Raw genomic sequence first — 15,448 nt, 5'->3', positions numbered from 1 at the left:
ACTCTGTGCTATCGGGAATCAAAACGTCCAATTCTGCCAATCAGTTTTCACTAGACAACCACTTTAAGAAACAAAATCTAAACTAAAATTAAATAAAAATCAGAAAGTTGTAAATCGCTCCAAATGATAACATTTAAAACTATAGCTCGTCACACAAAAAAAAATACAACCCTATTGACTTGAATTAAAAAAAAAAAAATATCAGACAACTTTGAATGCAAAGTGAATGCTATAAAACAAAATGAAAAAAGAAAAAAAACAAAAAAAAACAAACAGAATTGCATTTTACATTTTTTTTTTTGCTGCTTTTTAGTACATTACGTAGTAAAATGATGAGGGTGATTGAAAACTAGAACTGGTCCGGAAAAAAAAGGTTAAGGAGCCCATTACAGAGGAACGTCAGCTGTATTGCAAATTTTGGCAGGACTGACCGATGATCTGCTGGGGTCTGGGGTGTCCTGATTCTTTCCCAGTGGTCACATGTAAGGGAAAGGCTGGATTCATAGGATCATATGGCATCCGATGCGCTTGCATCAGATACGATATGCTAATGACCCTCGGCTCCCGCTGTACTGCCATTGTGAGCTAAGTGTCATGCAACTCCGATCAGATCACAGCTGCTAAGGAGAGGGAGGGATTAATCCCCCATCTCCTCCATTGTCAGCTGATGCGATTATCGCACTGCACTCCGCTGTCATCCTAGTGCAGTCTGATGTTTCATTCGCACCCATAGACTTGTATGGGATAGATAGATAGATGGAAAAAGATAGAGGGATAGATATACGATAAATAGATATGGATTGTTGTTCATGGGAAAATAATAAGACGTCCCCTGAAAATAAGCTCTAGCCCATCTTTGGGAGCAAAAAAATAATATAAGACCCTGTCTTATTTTCACGAAGACACAGGTAGTTAATTTATGGGTTGAAACACTGCTTTTTTTTTTTTTTTTTAATTCCACTCTATGTATACAGACTAAAATATTTTAATCGTTTATCTGATCTTTGGGATGTAGAGAGGAAAAAAAAAACTAAAATTGATTTACTTTAGTCCCACCGTACACCATGAGATTTCTTTGTTTTTTCACGGATAGCTGAGTCGCATCTTCCTATCTCGGCACGGTGGCTCAGTGGTTAGCACTGCAGTCTTGTGGTGGCTCAGTGGTTAGCACTGTAGTCTTGCAGCGCTGGGGTCCTGGGTTCAAATCCCACCAAGGACACCATCTGCAAGGAGTTTGTATGTTCTCCCCGTGTTTGCGTGGGTTTCCTCCGGGTTCTCCGGTTTCCTCCCACACTCCAAAGACATACAGATAGGGACTCTAGATTGTGAGCCCCAATGGGGACAGCGGTGCCAGTGTATGTAAAGCGCTGTGGGATTAATAGCGCTATATAAATAAATAAAATTATTAATTATTATTATTATCTCGGAGACGTGTCCAGACTCCAGACATCTAACTACAGAGAACATCTTTCCGGCTATTGATGTCGATCATTTAGCGTCACTGTTTTTCCTGCTAAACAAGGTGCGGGAACAGAATAATAAAAAAAAAGAAATCTTAGGAATTTGATCTGTTGCTTTCTATTTTTTTCCCCTTTATTATCATTATATTCCTCACATGAGACAACGTCCCCTGCTCTAAATTCTGGCAAAATGAAGACCATGTGGAAGTCCCAGTAATTGACAATGTTATGTTTGTTCTCATATGGCAAGATTGACGGAAAAGTAAAAAGGCTACGGCTCTTGGAACAAGGAAAGCAGAAACCGAAAACGGAAAATCGCCCGGGGGTGAAGGGGCTAAATATTTTGATAGCGCGATCTAAGTGGTTAGCAGGCACGGGTGGATCTCTGCGGGGACGTGTGCGGGGAATACCGTGGCTCGCCCCCCGGGGTCCATAGTAACCGTCCAAGATCGTAAAGGAGTTAAACGTGTTTTTCTCTTTGTTTTTTTTCTACCTCTAACCAGTGTGATTGATTGGGAGTGTCTCACTAATTCTCCCCACCTCGCTTTCGTTGGCTGACAGCCAGGGATTCAATGTGTATTTAAACAGAATCGGTATCAGAAGTGTGAACATGTACCTGAGGGAGGCGTTAATAGGCAAAATGCATTGTACATTGCTAAATATTGTAACCGTTTTTAACAAAAAATAAACATTTTTTTCATTCCAATTTAGATCCACTCTCCACTTTGTACATCTCAATCCATTTTTTAAGGGGTGCGATCACCGACCATATTCTCTTTTACTTTCTTTATGCTAAAATTCCCTGAGGTTATTAGATCAAAGGATGGATTGAGATGCTGGTATTAAAGGGGTTGTCCACTACTTTGACATTGATGGCCTAGCCTTAAGGGGGCTTTACACGCTGCGATATCGGTACCAATATCGCTAGCGAGTGTACCCGCCCCCATCGGTTGTGCGTCACGGGCAAATCGCTGCCTGTGGCGAACAACATCGCTAACACCCATCACACGGACTTACCTTCCCTGTGACGTCGCTCTGGCCGGCGAACCGCCTCCTTTCTAAAGGGGCGGTTCGTGCGGCGCCACAGCGACGTCACACGGCAGCCATCCAATAGAAGCGGAGGGGCGGAGATGAGCGGCCGGAACATGCCGCCCACCTCTTCCTTCCTCATTGCCGGTGGACGCAGGAAAGGAGATGTTCGTCGTTCCCGGGGTGTCACACACAGCGATGTGTGGTGCCGCAGGAACGACAAACAACAACGTACCTGCAGCAGCAACAATATTTGGTAAAGGAGCGACGTGTCAGCGAGCAACGATTTTTCACGTTTTTGTGCTCGTTGATCGTCGCTCCTTGGTGTCACACACTGCGATGTCGCCAATGGCGCCGGATGTGCGTCACTAACGACGTAACCTCGACGATATATCGTTAGCGATGTCACAGTGTGTAAAGCACCCTTTAGGATAGGTCATCAATGTCTTATCAGCCGGGGTCCGACACCCCACATCCCTGCCAATCAGCTGTTTTCGGTTCCAGCGGCAGCAGGCATTCGGAAATGCTCAGTTCTGGAGTTGCTCCATTTTCTATTAGTGGCCACGGCTGGGTACTGCACATCCGCCTCCTATTGATTAGAATGGAAAGCGGATGTGCAGTACCCGGCCACGGCCGCTATCAGAAGGCGGAGCAGCTCCGGAACTGAGCATTTCCAGCTGCCTGCCGCCACTGCCGGGACCGAAAACACCTGATCAGCGGGGGTGCAGAGTGACGGACCCCGGCCGATCAGACATTGATGACCTATCAAAAGGAGAGCCCATCAATGTCAAAGTAGTAGACAACCCCTTTAACTACAGAAGTCTGGAAAAGTCTGATATGTCCAACACAAAATTGCGATTTACCACCGGGGATTCCACATGATCCACTCTAGTATTCCCATTCAGCGGGTCCGATCAGCGGTATCTGGACGTTGCTCTCCTACATGCTTGACCTTTCCACTGCAAGGTGAGTTTAACACCATAATGATATGAAATGGTTAACCACTACACCCAGAAAGTGACGCGTTTTCTCGTTCCTTCACATGACACTCTCCAGCATAATCAAAGTGTAATGTTTACATGGGCTAAACTGGTTTGTTGAGTAGATCTACATAAATATTTTTTTTGCATCTCTCCCTCCCTCTTCCCTCTTGTTATTTGGGATGGTCCGGGGTGGTTATGGGTAGGGCATTGGTTGGGTTTATTCTGTTAGATGCACCTTCTTCTTTCTAATATCACCTTTCTTTGGAATGATGATATGACTTATTTGCTTAAAAATAATACAAAACTACTAATTATGAAATATAATTACCCTTTAATTGTCACTGAAATTCTAAGGCTAATTATTGGATATTTTTTGAGTGTTAATGTTAGTATACTGTCCGGAAACTTCACCTATATTGGTCTTTATTGACCTTGAATTGGTCAAAGACTCATTTTTGGTTTTCTGTTGAGTTAAAGCAACACTCTAGCCGGCCTGTGGAGTGCAATGCTTGACATTGTTAAAGAATACCATAAACGTTTTCGTGTATTTCTTCTGTTTAGCTGATGTGCCTTTTTTTTGGATTGTTTCGCCTGCCTCCTGCTGCTGATAAGTTTTTCCCTGTCAGCTGTTACAAGCAGGGGGCAGGGGAGCTAGGTTGTGTTAGGCTAGGTTCACATTTCCGTCAATTTGTATCAGTCACAATGCGCGGCTCTGGTAAACAACGGTATCCGTTTGGCGGATTCCGTTGTTCCCATAGACTTGTATGAGCGTTGGATTGTAACTGATGATGCTGCGTTGCATCCTCCGCCCGACTGATCAGTCGTGGAACGACTGACCGTCGGGGGGCAGGAACGCAGCATGTAGCGTTTTTTGAGAAGCGGAATCCTTTTGATTTCGCTGCGCATGCTCTCTCTTGGCAGCCGAACGATCAGCTGATCGCTCGGCAGCTGCCTTCTGTGAGCGATCAGCTGATCACCCGGTGGCCGGCTAATGAGAGCGATCAGCTGATCACCCGGTGGCCGGCTAATGAGAGCGATCAGCTGATCACCCGGCTAATGAGAGCGATCAGCTGATCACCCGGCTGCCGGCTAATGAGAGCGATCAGCTGATCATCCGGTGGCCGGCTAATGAGAGCGATCAGCTGATCACTCGGTGGCCAGCTAATGAGAGCGATCAGCTGATCACCCGGTGGCCGGCTAATGAGAACGATCAGCTGATCATCCGGTGGCCGGCTAATGAGAGCGATCAGCTGATCACCCGGCGGCCAGCTAATGAGAGCAATCAGCTAATCACCCGGCGGCCAGCTAATGAGAGCGATCAGCTGATCACCCGGCGGCCGGCTAATGAGAGCGATCAGCTGATCACCCGGCGGCCGGCTAATGAGAGCGATCAGCTGATCATCCGGTGGCCGGCTAATGAGAGCGATCAGCTGATCACTCGGTGGCCAGCTAATGAGAGCGATCAGCTGATCACCTGGCGGCCGGCTAATGAGAACGATCAGCTGATCATCCGGTGGCCGGCTAATGAGAACGTTCAGCTGATCACCCAGTGGCCGGCTAATGAGAGCGATCAGCTGATCACCCGGCAGCCAGCTAATGAGAGCGATCAGCTGATCACCCGGCGGCCAGCTAATGAGAGCGATCAGCTGATCACCCGGCGGCCGGCTAATGAGAGCGATCAGCTGATCACCCGGCGGCCGGCTAATGAGAGCGATCAGCTGATCACCCGGCGGCCAGCTAATGAGAGCGAACAGCTGATCACCCGGCGGCCGGCTAATGAGAGCGATCAGCTGATCACCCGGCGGCCGGCTAATGAGAACGATCAGCTGATCATCCGGTGGCCGGCTAATGAGAGCGATCAGCTGATCACCCGGCAGCCAGCTAATTAGAGCGATCAGCTGATCACCCGGCGGCCAGCTAATGAGAGCGATCAGCTGATCATCTGGTGGCCGGCTAATGAGAGCGATCAGCTGATCACCCGGTGGCCGGCTAATGAGAGCGATCAGCTGATCACCCAGCAGCTGCCTTCTGTGAGCGATAAGCTGATCACCCGGCGGCCGGCTAATGAGAACGATCAGCTGATCACCCGGTGGCCGGCTAATGAGAACGATCAGCTGATCACCCGGTGGCCGGCTAATGAGAACGATCAGCTGATCACCCGGTGGCCGGCTAATGAGAACGATCAGCTGATCACCCGGTGGCCGGCTAATGAGAACGATCAGCTGATCACCCGGCGGCCAGCTAATGAGAGCGATCAGCTGATCACCCAGCAGCTGCCTTCTGTGAGCGATAAGCTGATCACCCGGCGGCCGGCTAATGAGAACGATCAGCTGATCACCCGGTGGCCGGCTAATGAGAACGATCAGCTGATCACCCGGTGGCCGGCTAATGAGAACGATCAGCTGATCACCCGGTGGCCGGCTAATGAGAACGATCAGCTGATCACCCGGTGGCCGGCTAATGAGAACGATCAGCTGATCACCCGGTGGCCGGCTAATGAGAACGATCAGCTGATCACCCGCTGGCCGGCTAATGAGAACGATCAGCTGATCGTTCTCATTAGCCGGCCGCCGGGAGATCATCTGTTCGCTCTCAAAAGCCGGCGGCCGGCTAATGAGAGCGATCACTTGATCATTCTCTCTGTCTCTTGTTTTATAACGGAATCCACTTTCTCTTCCAATACTTGTCATCCGTTGTACAACTCATCAGTCACAAGCGTTAAGCAACGCATCTGACTGATGCAACACAACGGAAATGTGAACATAGTCTTACATAGAGCACAATGCAGATTTTGCACACAGCATCATGATATGATCGGGGTCCCAAAGCTCTGTTTTGGGGGAGGGGGGGGGTTAATGTAGTGGGGTTATGCCTAATACCATTTCACTTGAAATCTTTGGAGTTTATGGAGCTGAGTAAAGAGATTGGCTATCTTCATTGGTGAAATAGACAGATATTGCAAATGAGTGACCACTGATTAACTCAAACTTTTGGGACCCTTGCTGAAGAAATCAATTGGGGTCCCAACAGTGGGGTCCCCGATGTTCATACTTCTATCCTCTACCTTGTGGATACCCCTTTTAATTCACAACACAAAGTCTATTATTTCTTTTGTTCTGCACTCATATATTTAGCAACATTATGTGAACAGTATATGGAAGGGTTTTTTTTAGGTATTCTATGGCGGTATTATTTGAAACCAGAATGCTAGTTTTATTTTGGGCAGTATTGAGAAAGCTCTTTACAGCAGTGATATAAATGCACTATATAGCAGTACATACTAGACAATTCTCCCAGAACATCTAGGAGGCTTAGAGAAAGAAAGGAGATCTCTCAGGTTCCCAGTAGACTTGGCACATACAGTATCCTTTAATCTTTAAATATACAAAATAAAAAAAATGGATAAAAAGTGGAAAACTTTGTATTTTGGAATCTTCATGTTGATGCCAGGCAGTGATAGACATTACATCCTTCTGTTTCATGGTGGTCAATACTCATTGTCCAACAATTTATGGTAAGGAACCATCTCATGGCTTCATGTGTCGAGGTCGTTCTCTTTTTTTTGCATAGTTTTTCGGTGCCCAGCTCATTTTGTGATACCTCAGCCATAACCTTTTGTCCCAGCAATACTCAGGTGATAGCAACTTGGATGGTGGACGTTCCATCGTTAGGTATCTGTTGAGGTGGCTTTCATCGTGCCAGATAGCTTCTACACCCCGTTTCTTGTCTTCTAAGATTCCCCTCAAGCAGCTGGAGGTGAGGTTGGTGAGGTGAGTGGGCGTTCCACCAAACACTGCTCCATGGTAGTAAAACGTACCCATCCATGGAGGTATGAAGGCCACAGATGAAGGGTTCCTCTCAAGGGGAAAATTCTTTTTGCTTGCTAAGTAATATCCAGAATGTAGCTGAGCCACAAGGTCACCAAGAGCCTCTGGTCCGTAATCAGAGGTGAATATCTAAAGATATGAAGAGAAGAAAGAAAATCTAAGAGTATAGTCTTAGATCTATCTAGTCAGTAGGTCTCATTTTTTTTCCTCCTCAAAAGCCTACGATCTATGAGGAAATAGGCAAAACACAAAAGGTAAAAATAAAGTGCTTGTCGTATACGGTCAGAATATCAGTATAGTAAATATGGGTATTCAAATAATGCTGTATAAACCAAACATCAGCCAGTATTTGTGAAAGTACAGGTACAAATTGCTACTGAGTTCCTGGAAAAGAAAAGAGGAGATAGATCGTTAGATTAGTAAGATGACATGATAGCCCAGTCTAAGGAAATGTGTTTTTAGGGTGCACTTGAAACTGTGGATATTGGGAATAAATCGGATTGTCTGGGGTAGTACATCCCAAAAAGCTGGTGCAGCGTGAGAGGAGGATAAAAAAGTGGGAGGTTCGGATTAAAGAGGATGGTAGTCTTAGGTCATTAGCTGAACAAAGAGCACAGGTAGGGTGAGGAGATGTATGGTGGAGTAGAACTGAGGAGAGCTTTGTATGTGTCGCGGGCGGGGAGGACGCGCTCGTCGCTGCGCTCTCGCTAGCGCTCCGGTCCAGCGCTGCTGCGGCTGCTCGGTGGCTCGAGCGGTGGGCCGGATCCGGGGACTCGAGCGGCGCCCCTCACCCGTGAGTGAATGGGGTGGTTGGTTTGGGAGATTTAGTCCATGACGCCACCCACGGGTTGTGGTGAAGGTGGGCACCACCGCTGCTGGTGACGGGGATCCCGGGAGCGATGGTAGGAGCAGCTGGGATGTTGTTTTTCCTCCTCCGTGGGTAGGGGTTGGTGGTCCCGGGGCCCGGTGAGGTGATGGTTGAAGGATGCTGGGTTGGTGAGGTGCAGGGTTGCAGGGAGAGCGCGGCGCGGTGCCGGATGGCACAGGTGTACTCACTCAGCAAGAAAGGTACAAAGTCCTTGGTAAACCAAACGGCTGGATGGACGGGTCCCGCAGCCAGCTGCAGTGTCTTTCTCTCCGGACAGGTGATGGCGGCTGTCTTTCCCTGCATCTTGATGTACTTATTGACTCCAATGGATTCCCAATGGTAGTCCGCTCCCTGGTGTATGGGTACCAGAGGAGCCCATTTGCCCGCAGGCGCTGGCCCTTGGGTCTCTAGCCTTAGGCAGTAGCTGTATACCCTCACGGTGTGGACTGTTGCCTTCAATCGGGACTTTGGCAGCTAGGAAACCCCTGGGGTTCCAGTCACATTCGGATTTGACTATTGTCGGCGGCTCCAAGCCTGGTCGGGGTCCGATGGCCTTGCCTGTGTGTGCTGGCTTCACTTTGCTCCCCCGGTCGGTACCGGCGGGCCAACGCCCGACCCCGGTCCTACGGTTCCACGTTGCTTCACCACTCCTGCAGACGGCCACCACCGTCTGCCGACCTTGCTGTCAGTGCCTGGGCCACTACCCAGACACCCAAGTGTTTACTCCTCACTCTTTGACCTCCAAAACTAATCTGTCACTTTTCCCGCCTCCAGGCCTGTGAACTCCTCGGTGGGTGGGGCCAACCGCTTGGCTCCGCCCTCACCTGGTGTGGACATCAGACCCTGGAGGGAGGCAACAAGGATTTTGTGTTTGGCTGTTGTCCCTGTCTAATGGGGGTGGGGGTGTGTGTGTGTGTTACCTGTGACGACCTGGCTAGTCCAGGGCGCCACAGTATGTAAGGGTGTTTTATATTGGATTCTGTAGTGGGTAACCAGTGCAAATACTGGCACAGGGTGGAGGCTTCAGTGTATTAGTTGGACAGAAATATGACGCTGGTTGCCACATTCATGACAGATTGGAGAGTGGAGAGTTTGGTGAGAGGGAGACAGGTAAGTAGAGAGTTACAATAGTGCAGAAAAAAATGAATCAGAGCAACAGTAAGGGGCACTTTGCACACTGCGACATCGCAGGTGCGATGTCGGTGGGGTCAAATTGAAAATGACGCACTTCCGGCATCGCATGCGACATCGCAGTGTGTAAAGGCTGGATGATACGATTAACGAGCGCAAAAGCGTCGTAATCGTATCATCGGTGCAGCGTCGGCGTAATTCATAATTACGCTGACGCGACGGTCCGATGTTGTTCCTCGCTCCTGCGGCTGCACACATCGCTGTGTGTGAAGTCGCAGGAGCGAGGAACGTCTCCTACCGGCCTCACTGCGGCTTCCGTAGGATATGCGGAAGGAAGGAGGTGGGCAGGATGTTGACATCCTGCTCATCTCCGCCCCTCCGCTCTGATTGGCCGCCTGCCGTGCGACGTCGCAGTGACGCCGCACGACCCGCCCCCTTAACAAGGAGGCGGGTCGCCGGCCACAGGGACGTCGCACGGCAGGTGAGTGTGTGTGTGAAGCTGGCGTAGCGATAACTTTCGCTACGCCAGCTATCACCACATATCGCTGCTGCGACGGGGGCGGGGACTATCACACTCGGCATCGCAGCATCGGGCTGCGATGTCGCAGTGTGCAAAGTGCCCCTAAGAGTCTTTGCTATCAAAGATAAGAAAAATACAAAATCTAGGGTTGTTTTTGAGGCCCAGAGGAATTAGATATAGGGAGTGAAGAAAAGATTTGAGTCAAATGTAACGCCAAAAAAGCGGCTTGCAGGTAGAACTGTCGCGGGCGGAGGAGGGGACGCCGCGCTCTCCCTCTGCTGCTCGGGTCCGGCTGGCACTGCGGCCTGCTGCTGCCGCTGCTCGGTGGCTCGAGCGATGGGCCGGATCCCGGGGACTCGAGCGGCGCTCCTCGCCCGTGAGTGAAAGGGGGTTTGTTTTGGGTGTGGGGATTGTTTATTGTCCGTGACGCCACCCACGGTTGTGGTGATTTGTTAGCACCACCGCTGCTCTGTATGGGGTTCCCGGGAAGGATGGTATGGAGCAGCCAGTTGTTGTGTTGCCCCTCCGTGGGTTGGGGTTGGTGATCCAGGGGCCCAGTGATGAGTTGGGAGATGCAGGGCTTGGTGGGCGCAGGGACGCGGGGGCAGCGCTGTGCCTTGCGGCACTGTGGTACTCACTCAGCCTGAGACGATGACACAGTTCTCGGTAAAACACACGGCTGGAAAGACGGTTCCCACGGACGGCTGCACTTGCTTTCCCCAGTAGGTGACGGTGACGGTCACTCTGTCCTGCACCTATGTTTCTGTGTTGGTAGCGATGGGTTCCCACCGGTAACCCGCTCCCCGGCTTGGATATGGGCCGGAGGAGCCCTACTTTGCCCGCAGGCGCTGGCCCTGAGAAACTGGTGCCCTGGTGGTGGCGGTGTCTCTCTGTTACGGTTGGACTGTTGCCTTCAATCGGGACTTGGTTGTTTGGAGACAGACGTCCCCTTCACTGACGGATTTGGCAAATTTACGGCGACTCCTAGCCTTGCCGGGGTCCGAGAGGCCCCTGCCCTGGGGCTGACTGTTCTTTGTATACTGCTCCAGACCGCTGGGCCACTACCCGTCCACGGTCCTTCGAGCAACCTCCGAGCAGTCCCCCTCCAGACTGTCACCGCCGTCTGCTGACCTTGCTGACCCTGTCCTGCACACAGCCGGACCAACTTCAGGCTTCACTACTCTTTTTCTGTTACTTCAACTTTTCTCCTTTGCTCCACTGCCACTTCCTTCACTTCACTTCACTTCACTCTTCACTCAAGCTCTCCCTGAGCTAAACTCTCTTTCCACTTCCTCCTCCTTTCTCTATCTTGCTTCCTCTCACTTTCCACTTTCACTTCCCTCACTTGACTCAAGCTCTGCCTGAGCTAAACTGCCTGGTTCTTCCCGCCTCCAGGGCTGTGAACTCCTCGGTGGGCGGAGCCAACCGCCTGGCCCACCCCCTGGTGTGAACATCAGCCCCTGGAGGAAGGCAACAAGGATTTCGGTAGCCTTGGTGTTCCTACTGGGGTGTAGGGTGTGGTGGTGTGATGACCTGTGACCCCTGGCTTGCCCAGGGCGTCACATTCCCCCTTAGCAAAATGCAGACCGTCCGCGGGCTGCCCGTCCAACACCGGTTTTATTTTCTGCAAAAGGTAAAAAGATAAATGGTAACATGACAACTTATGACAACATCCCACAACGGGAGGCACATTTCTTAAACGTTACTAACGGTTTACGGTTACGGTTTCCGCTCTCTCCCACCCAAGCAACCTGGCCCTGATGCTGCCCCTAAAACCGAGGCAGCACCCCTTCTCCCAAGTCCAGCATAAGCTACCCGAGCGGGATCTGTCCTTCCCCTCCAGAGGGTAGCCACCGGTTCCTGTGGTGGCTGGGCCCCAGCCTGCTCTGCTGGGGGCCCTCCCTCCAACCTGCCTCTCCGGAGGCGGCAATGCGGAAACGGTAACGGTAAAACAACTTATTTACAAGCCACTAACGTTTGTGGTTACCCTGCAAGTTCACGGGCTTGTCCATGAGCAGTTCCTCATGCAACTTTTTAAACGGTCCCCACGGGGACAACGGTGCCGGCAACGGCCGGTTTAATCACGGTTAATCAGGTCAATCTTCGGTGATTATTCTCATTTTTAAACTTTCAAACTTTTTCAAACACAACTCAGACAAACTCAGTGGTGGTCCCAACGGGGACTGGACAACGGAGCTCCGCTGCCCTACTCCGGACTTTCAGCTTCATCCGAGGGAGGGTGTGCAGGACTCACTCGGCTCTCCTGGCTGCCCCTCAGTTTGGCATCCAGGGCGAACCACCCCCTCTCTCCACAGTGCCGGGTATATTGTACAATGTCACCCGGCATTAGGTTACGGCCGGGGTGCTCTTCAGGCAGGTGGGCATTCACATCCCGCCGGGCTATAAGCACTTCGGCCTCCAGGCCCGGTTCATCTATAAACCCATAGCCCCGGCGGACATCAAACCGCCTCACCTGCCCCTAGTACAGCGGGCCCCAGACTCGAAATGTTGCTTGCCGGAGGTTCTCCTTTTCCCTAATTGCTCGGGCCACCAGCTCCGCCTTCTTCTTTTCCCTCTCGCCGATCTCCGGACCCAGCGGTACCGGCTCCCTGTCCCAATACGGTGCTGCTGCGAGCTCCGGCGCACGGATCGGGCCCCGCGGGACATCCTGGACGTTGCCCACTGTCAGGGCTCTGGGCGGCAGGTCCCGCGGTGTCTTGGCCTTGGGCGCCGCCTGGCAGCGACAACCCGGCGCCACCTCAGCCGAGGTGTGGCGGATGGGCACAGGGGCTTTCCGCGGCTGGGCCTTCGGCTCGGAACGGGTCATCAGCTCCGGCTCGGGGAACTTCTCAGGGGCTGCCTCCGGTGCAGACTTCGGGGCCTTCCATGGCAGCACCTCCGACTTGCTACGGGCTCCGGCTGCAGGTCGGCCCGCCTGGGCGGGCATGCTGGGTAGTGCTACCGGTTGCGGTGGTAGCAGGCCTAGTGGCGGGGTCACGGCCTCCGAGACGGGTGGCGACGGAGGCAGCGAGGGGAGAGGGCTTGGACCGGGTCCCGCAGCCGCGATGACCGGCCCTTCCAGGGCATCGGGGCGTGGGTCACTCACCCTCCCTTCCTCCGCTTCCTCCTCGCGTCTCCGCACGGCTGCTATAACGTCCGCCATGTCGGTCTCCCACTCCTCCATGAGGAGCTGCATCTTGACCTGCAGCCTTAGGTAGAGCTGCGCGGTCCGGATTTCCACCCACGCCGCGGTTCCCGGCGCGGGGGCTACGGTGCTTCGGGACGGCATCCACATTCTGCTGGCAATTCCTTCCAGGAATAGGGTGACTGCAGAGTCCTGGCGTCCCTGCTTTTATAGCTGCGCTCACATGCAGCCAGCCGCCATCGCGTCCCCCTTAGCTTCTTTCCGACCCCTCCTCTATTGGGGCGGAGTTTTTGGCCTTCGCGCCTCTGCTACTCGAGAAGACGCTCGAGCGGGAACTTTTCGCTCCAAAGATGGCGACTTCCGAAATTTTTCAGCCGGATACCTCCGGCGGTCACAAGGCGCACCTCTACCCAACGGCAGAGCGGTAAGATCCTGTTCGTGACGCCAAGTTGTCGCGGGCGGAGGAGGGGACGCCGCGCTCTCCCTCTGCTGCTCGGGTCTGGCTGGCACTGCGGGCTGCTGCTGCTGCTGCTGGGTGGCTCGAGCGATGGGCCGGATCCCGGGGACTCGAGCGGTGCTCCTCGCCCGTGAGTGAAAGGGGGTTTGTTTTGGGTGTGGGGATTGTTTATTGTCCGTGACGCCACCCACGGTTGTGGTGAATTGTTAGCACCACCGCTGCTCTGTATGGGGTTCCCGGGAAGGATGGTATGGAGCAGCCAGTTGTTGTGTTGCCCCTCCGTGGGTAGGGGTTGGTGATCCCGGGGCCCAGTGATGAGTTGGGAGATGCAGGGCTTGGTGGGCGCAGGGACGCGGGGGCAGCGCTGTGCCTTGAGGCACTGTGGTACTCACTCAACCTGAGACGATGACACAGTTCTCGGTAAAACACACGGCTGGAAAGACAGTTCCCACGGACGGCTGCACTTGCTTTCCCCAGTAGGTGACGGTGACGGTCACTCTGTCCTGCACCTATGTTTCTGTGTTGGTAGCGATGGGTTCCCACCGGTAACCCGCTCCCCGGCTTGGATATGAGCCGGAGGAGCCCTACTTTGCCCGCAGGCGCTGGCCCTGAGAAACTGGTGCCCTGGCGGTGGCGGTGTCTCTCTGTTACGGTTGGACTGTTGCCTTCAATCGGGACTTGGTTGTTTGGAGACAGACGTCCCCTTCACTGACGGATTTGGCAAATTTACGGCGACTCTTAGCCTTGCCGGGGTCCGAGAGGCCCCTGCCCTGGGGCTGACTGTTCTTTGTATACTGCTCCAGACCGCCGGGCCACTACCCGTCCGCGGTCCTTCCAGCAACCTCCGAGCAGTCCCCCTCCAGACTGTCACCGCCGTCTGCTGACCTTGCTGACCCTGTCCTGCACACAGCCGGACCAACTTCAGGCTTCACTACTCTTTTTCTGTTACTTCAACTTTTCTCCTTTGCTCCACTGCCACTTCCTTCACTTCACTTCACTTCACTCTTCACTCAAGCTCTCCCTGAGCTAAACTTTATCTTTCCACTTCCTCCTCCTTTCTCTATCTTGCTTCCTCTCACTTTCACTTCCCTCACTTGACTCAAGCGCTGCCTGAGCTAAACTGCCTGGTTCTTCCCGCCTCCAGGGCTGTGAACTCCTCGGTGGGCGGAGCCAACCGCCTGGCCCACCCCCTGGTGTGAACATCAGCCCCTGGAGGAAGGCTACAAGGATTTCGGTAGCCTTGGTGTTCCTACTGGGGTGTAGGGTGTGGTGGTGTGATGACCTGTGACCCCTGGCTTGCCCAGGGCATCACAGAACCACAAACGGAAATGGAAATTTCATAGTAATTCTTACCTGATCAACATCCATACAGAAAAGGTAATCCACTTGATCATGAGCCAGTGGCAGCACTACATCTCTCAGATCCATCATGCGCAGCATGGAAATGTCCTGCCAACGATCTTGTTTGGTCACTTTGAGGATGGTTATAGACATACCGGACCGTTCATGTATTTTTGGCACATCTGATGGACGATCAGTGAGGATATAGACTACGCAGGGCAGCCCAGGCATGAAAAAGCGATTGGCAGAGACAAGAAAGTCTTCAAGGTAGGTCTCAAGATACCTAAGTAGATGAAAGAGGAGATGACCTATGTTTTTCAGCAGTGACCCATCAACTTTCAAGTACGCACAGACTTTTCCTCGCTTTCTCCTTCTTCCACCATACCTACCACCGTGCCTGTTGAGCTTGTGAATATTATTCCCTATATTTTGGAATAATTTGTGACCTGATAGCCCACATACATCATCCTGTATGCTTCTTATGGAAATAAATCATAAGCACTCACTTTCCAACTGCAAAGACTGAGAGGCCAACCACAGTTCCACGAACCCGATGAAGAAGATTTTCCTCCTCACGATCAAATGTTCCTTCCCAAACAATGGGAGCTCCCCAAGACGTTGTAGAAGACTCTTTAGGAAAGCATCTGGAAGAATAGGGAGCGTTTAAAACCCAGAATAATCCCAAAA

At 52.0% G+C, this 15,448-nt stretch overlaps 1 protein-coding gene across 1 annotated transcript in view; it reads right to left on the bottom strand.

Moving 5' to 3' along the window:
* Positions 1-6,810: 6,810 nt before the first annotated feature.
* Positions 6,811-15,448, bottom strand: part of LOC142250322 (N-acetyllactosaminide alpha-1,3-galactosyltransferase-like) — a 31,490-nt gene continuing 22,852 nt past the window's right edge. Inside the window, exons 3-5 of the mRNA XM_075322465.1 lie at positions 15,268-15,405; positions 14,774-15,044; positions 6,811-7,428 (exon numbers count right to left, since the gene is read on the bottom strand). Coding sequence (XP_075178580.1) covers positions 7,000-7,428; positions 14,774-15,044; positions 15,268-15,405 — 838 coding nt within the window. The 3' untranslated portion in view covers positions 6,811-6,999. The remainder of the gene's footprint in view (positions 7,429-14,773; positions 15,045-15,267; positions 15,406-15,448) is intronic.

The sequence above is a fragment of the Anomaloglossus baeobatrachus genome, chromosome 9, assembly GCF_048569485.1.
Source record: "Anomaloglossus baeobatrachus isolate aAnoBae1 chromosome 9, aAnoBae1.hap1, whole genome shotgun sequence".
In the NCBI taxonomy this organism is placed as follows: domain Eukaryota; kingdom Metazoa; phylum Chordata; class Amphibia; order Anura; family Aromobatidae; genus Anomaloglossus; species Anomaloglossus baeobatrachus.
This window is presented reverse-complemented; position numbering and strand designations above follow the sequence as displayed.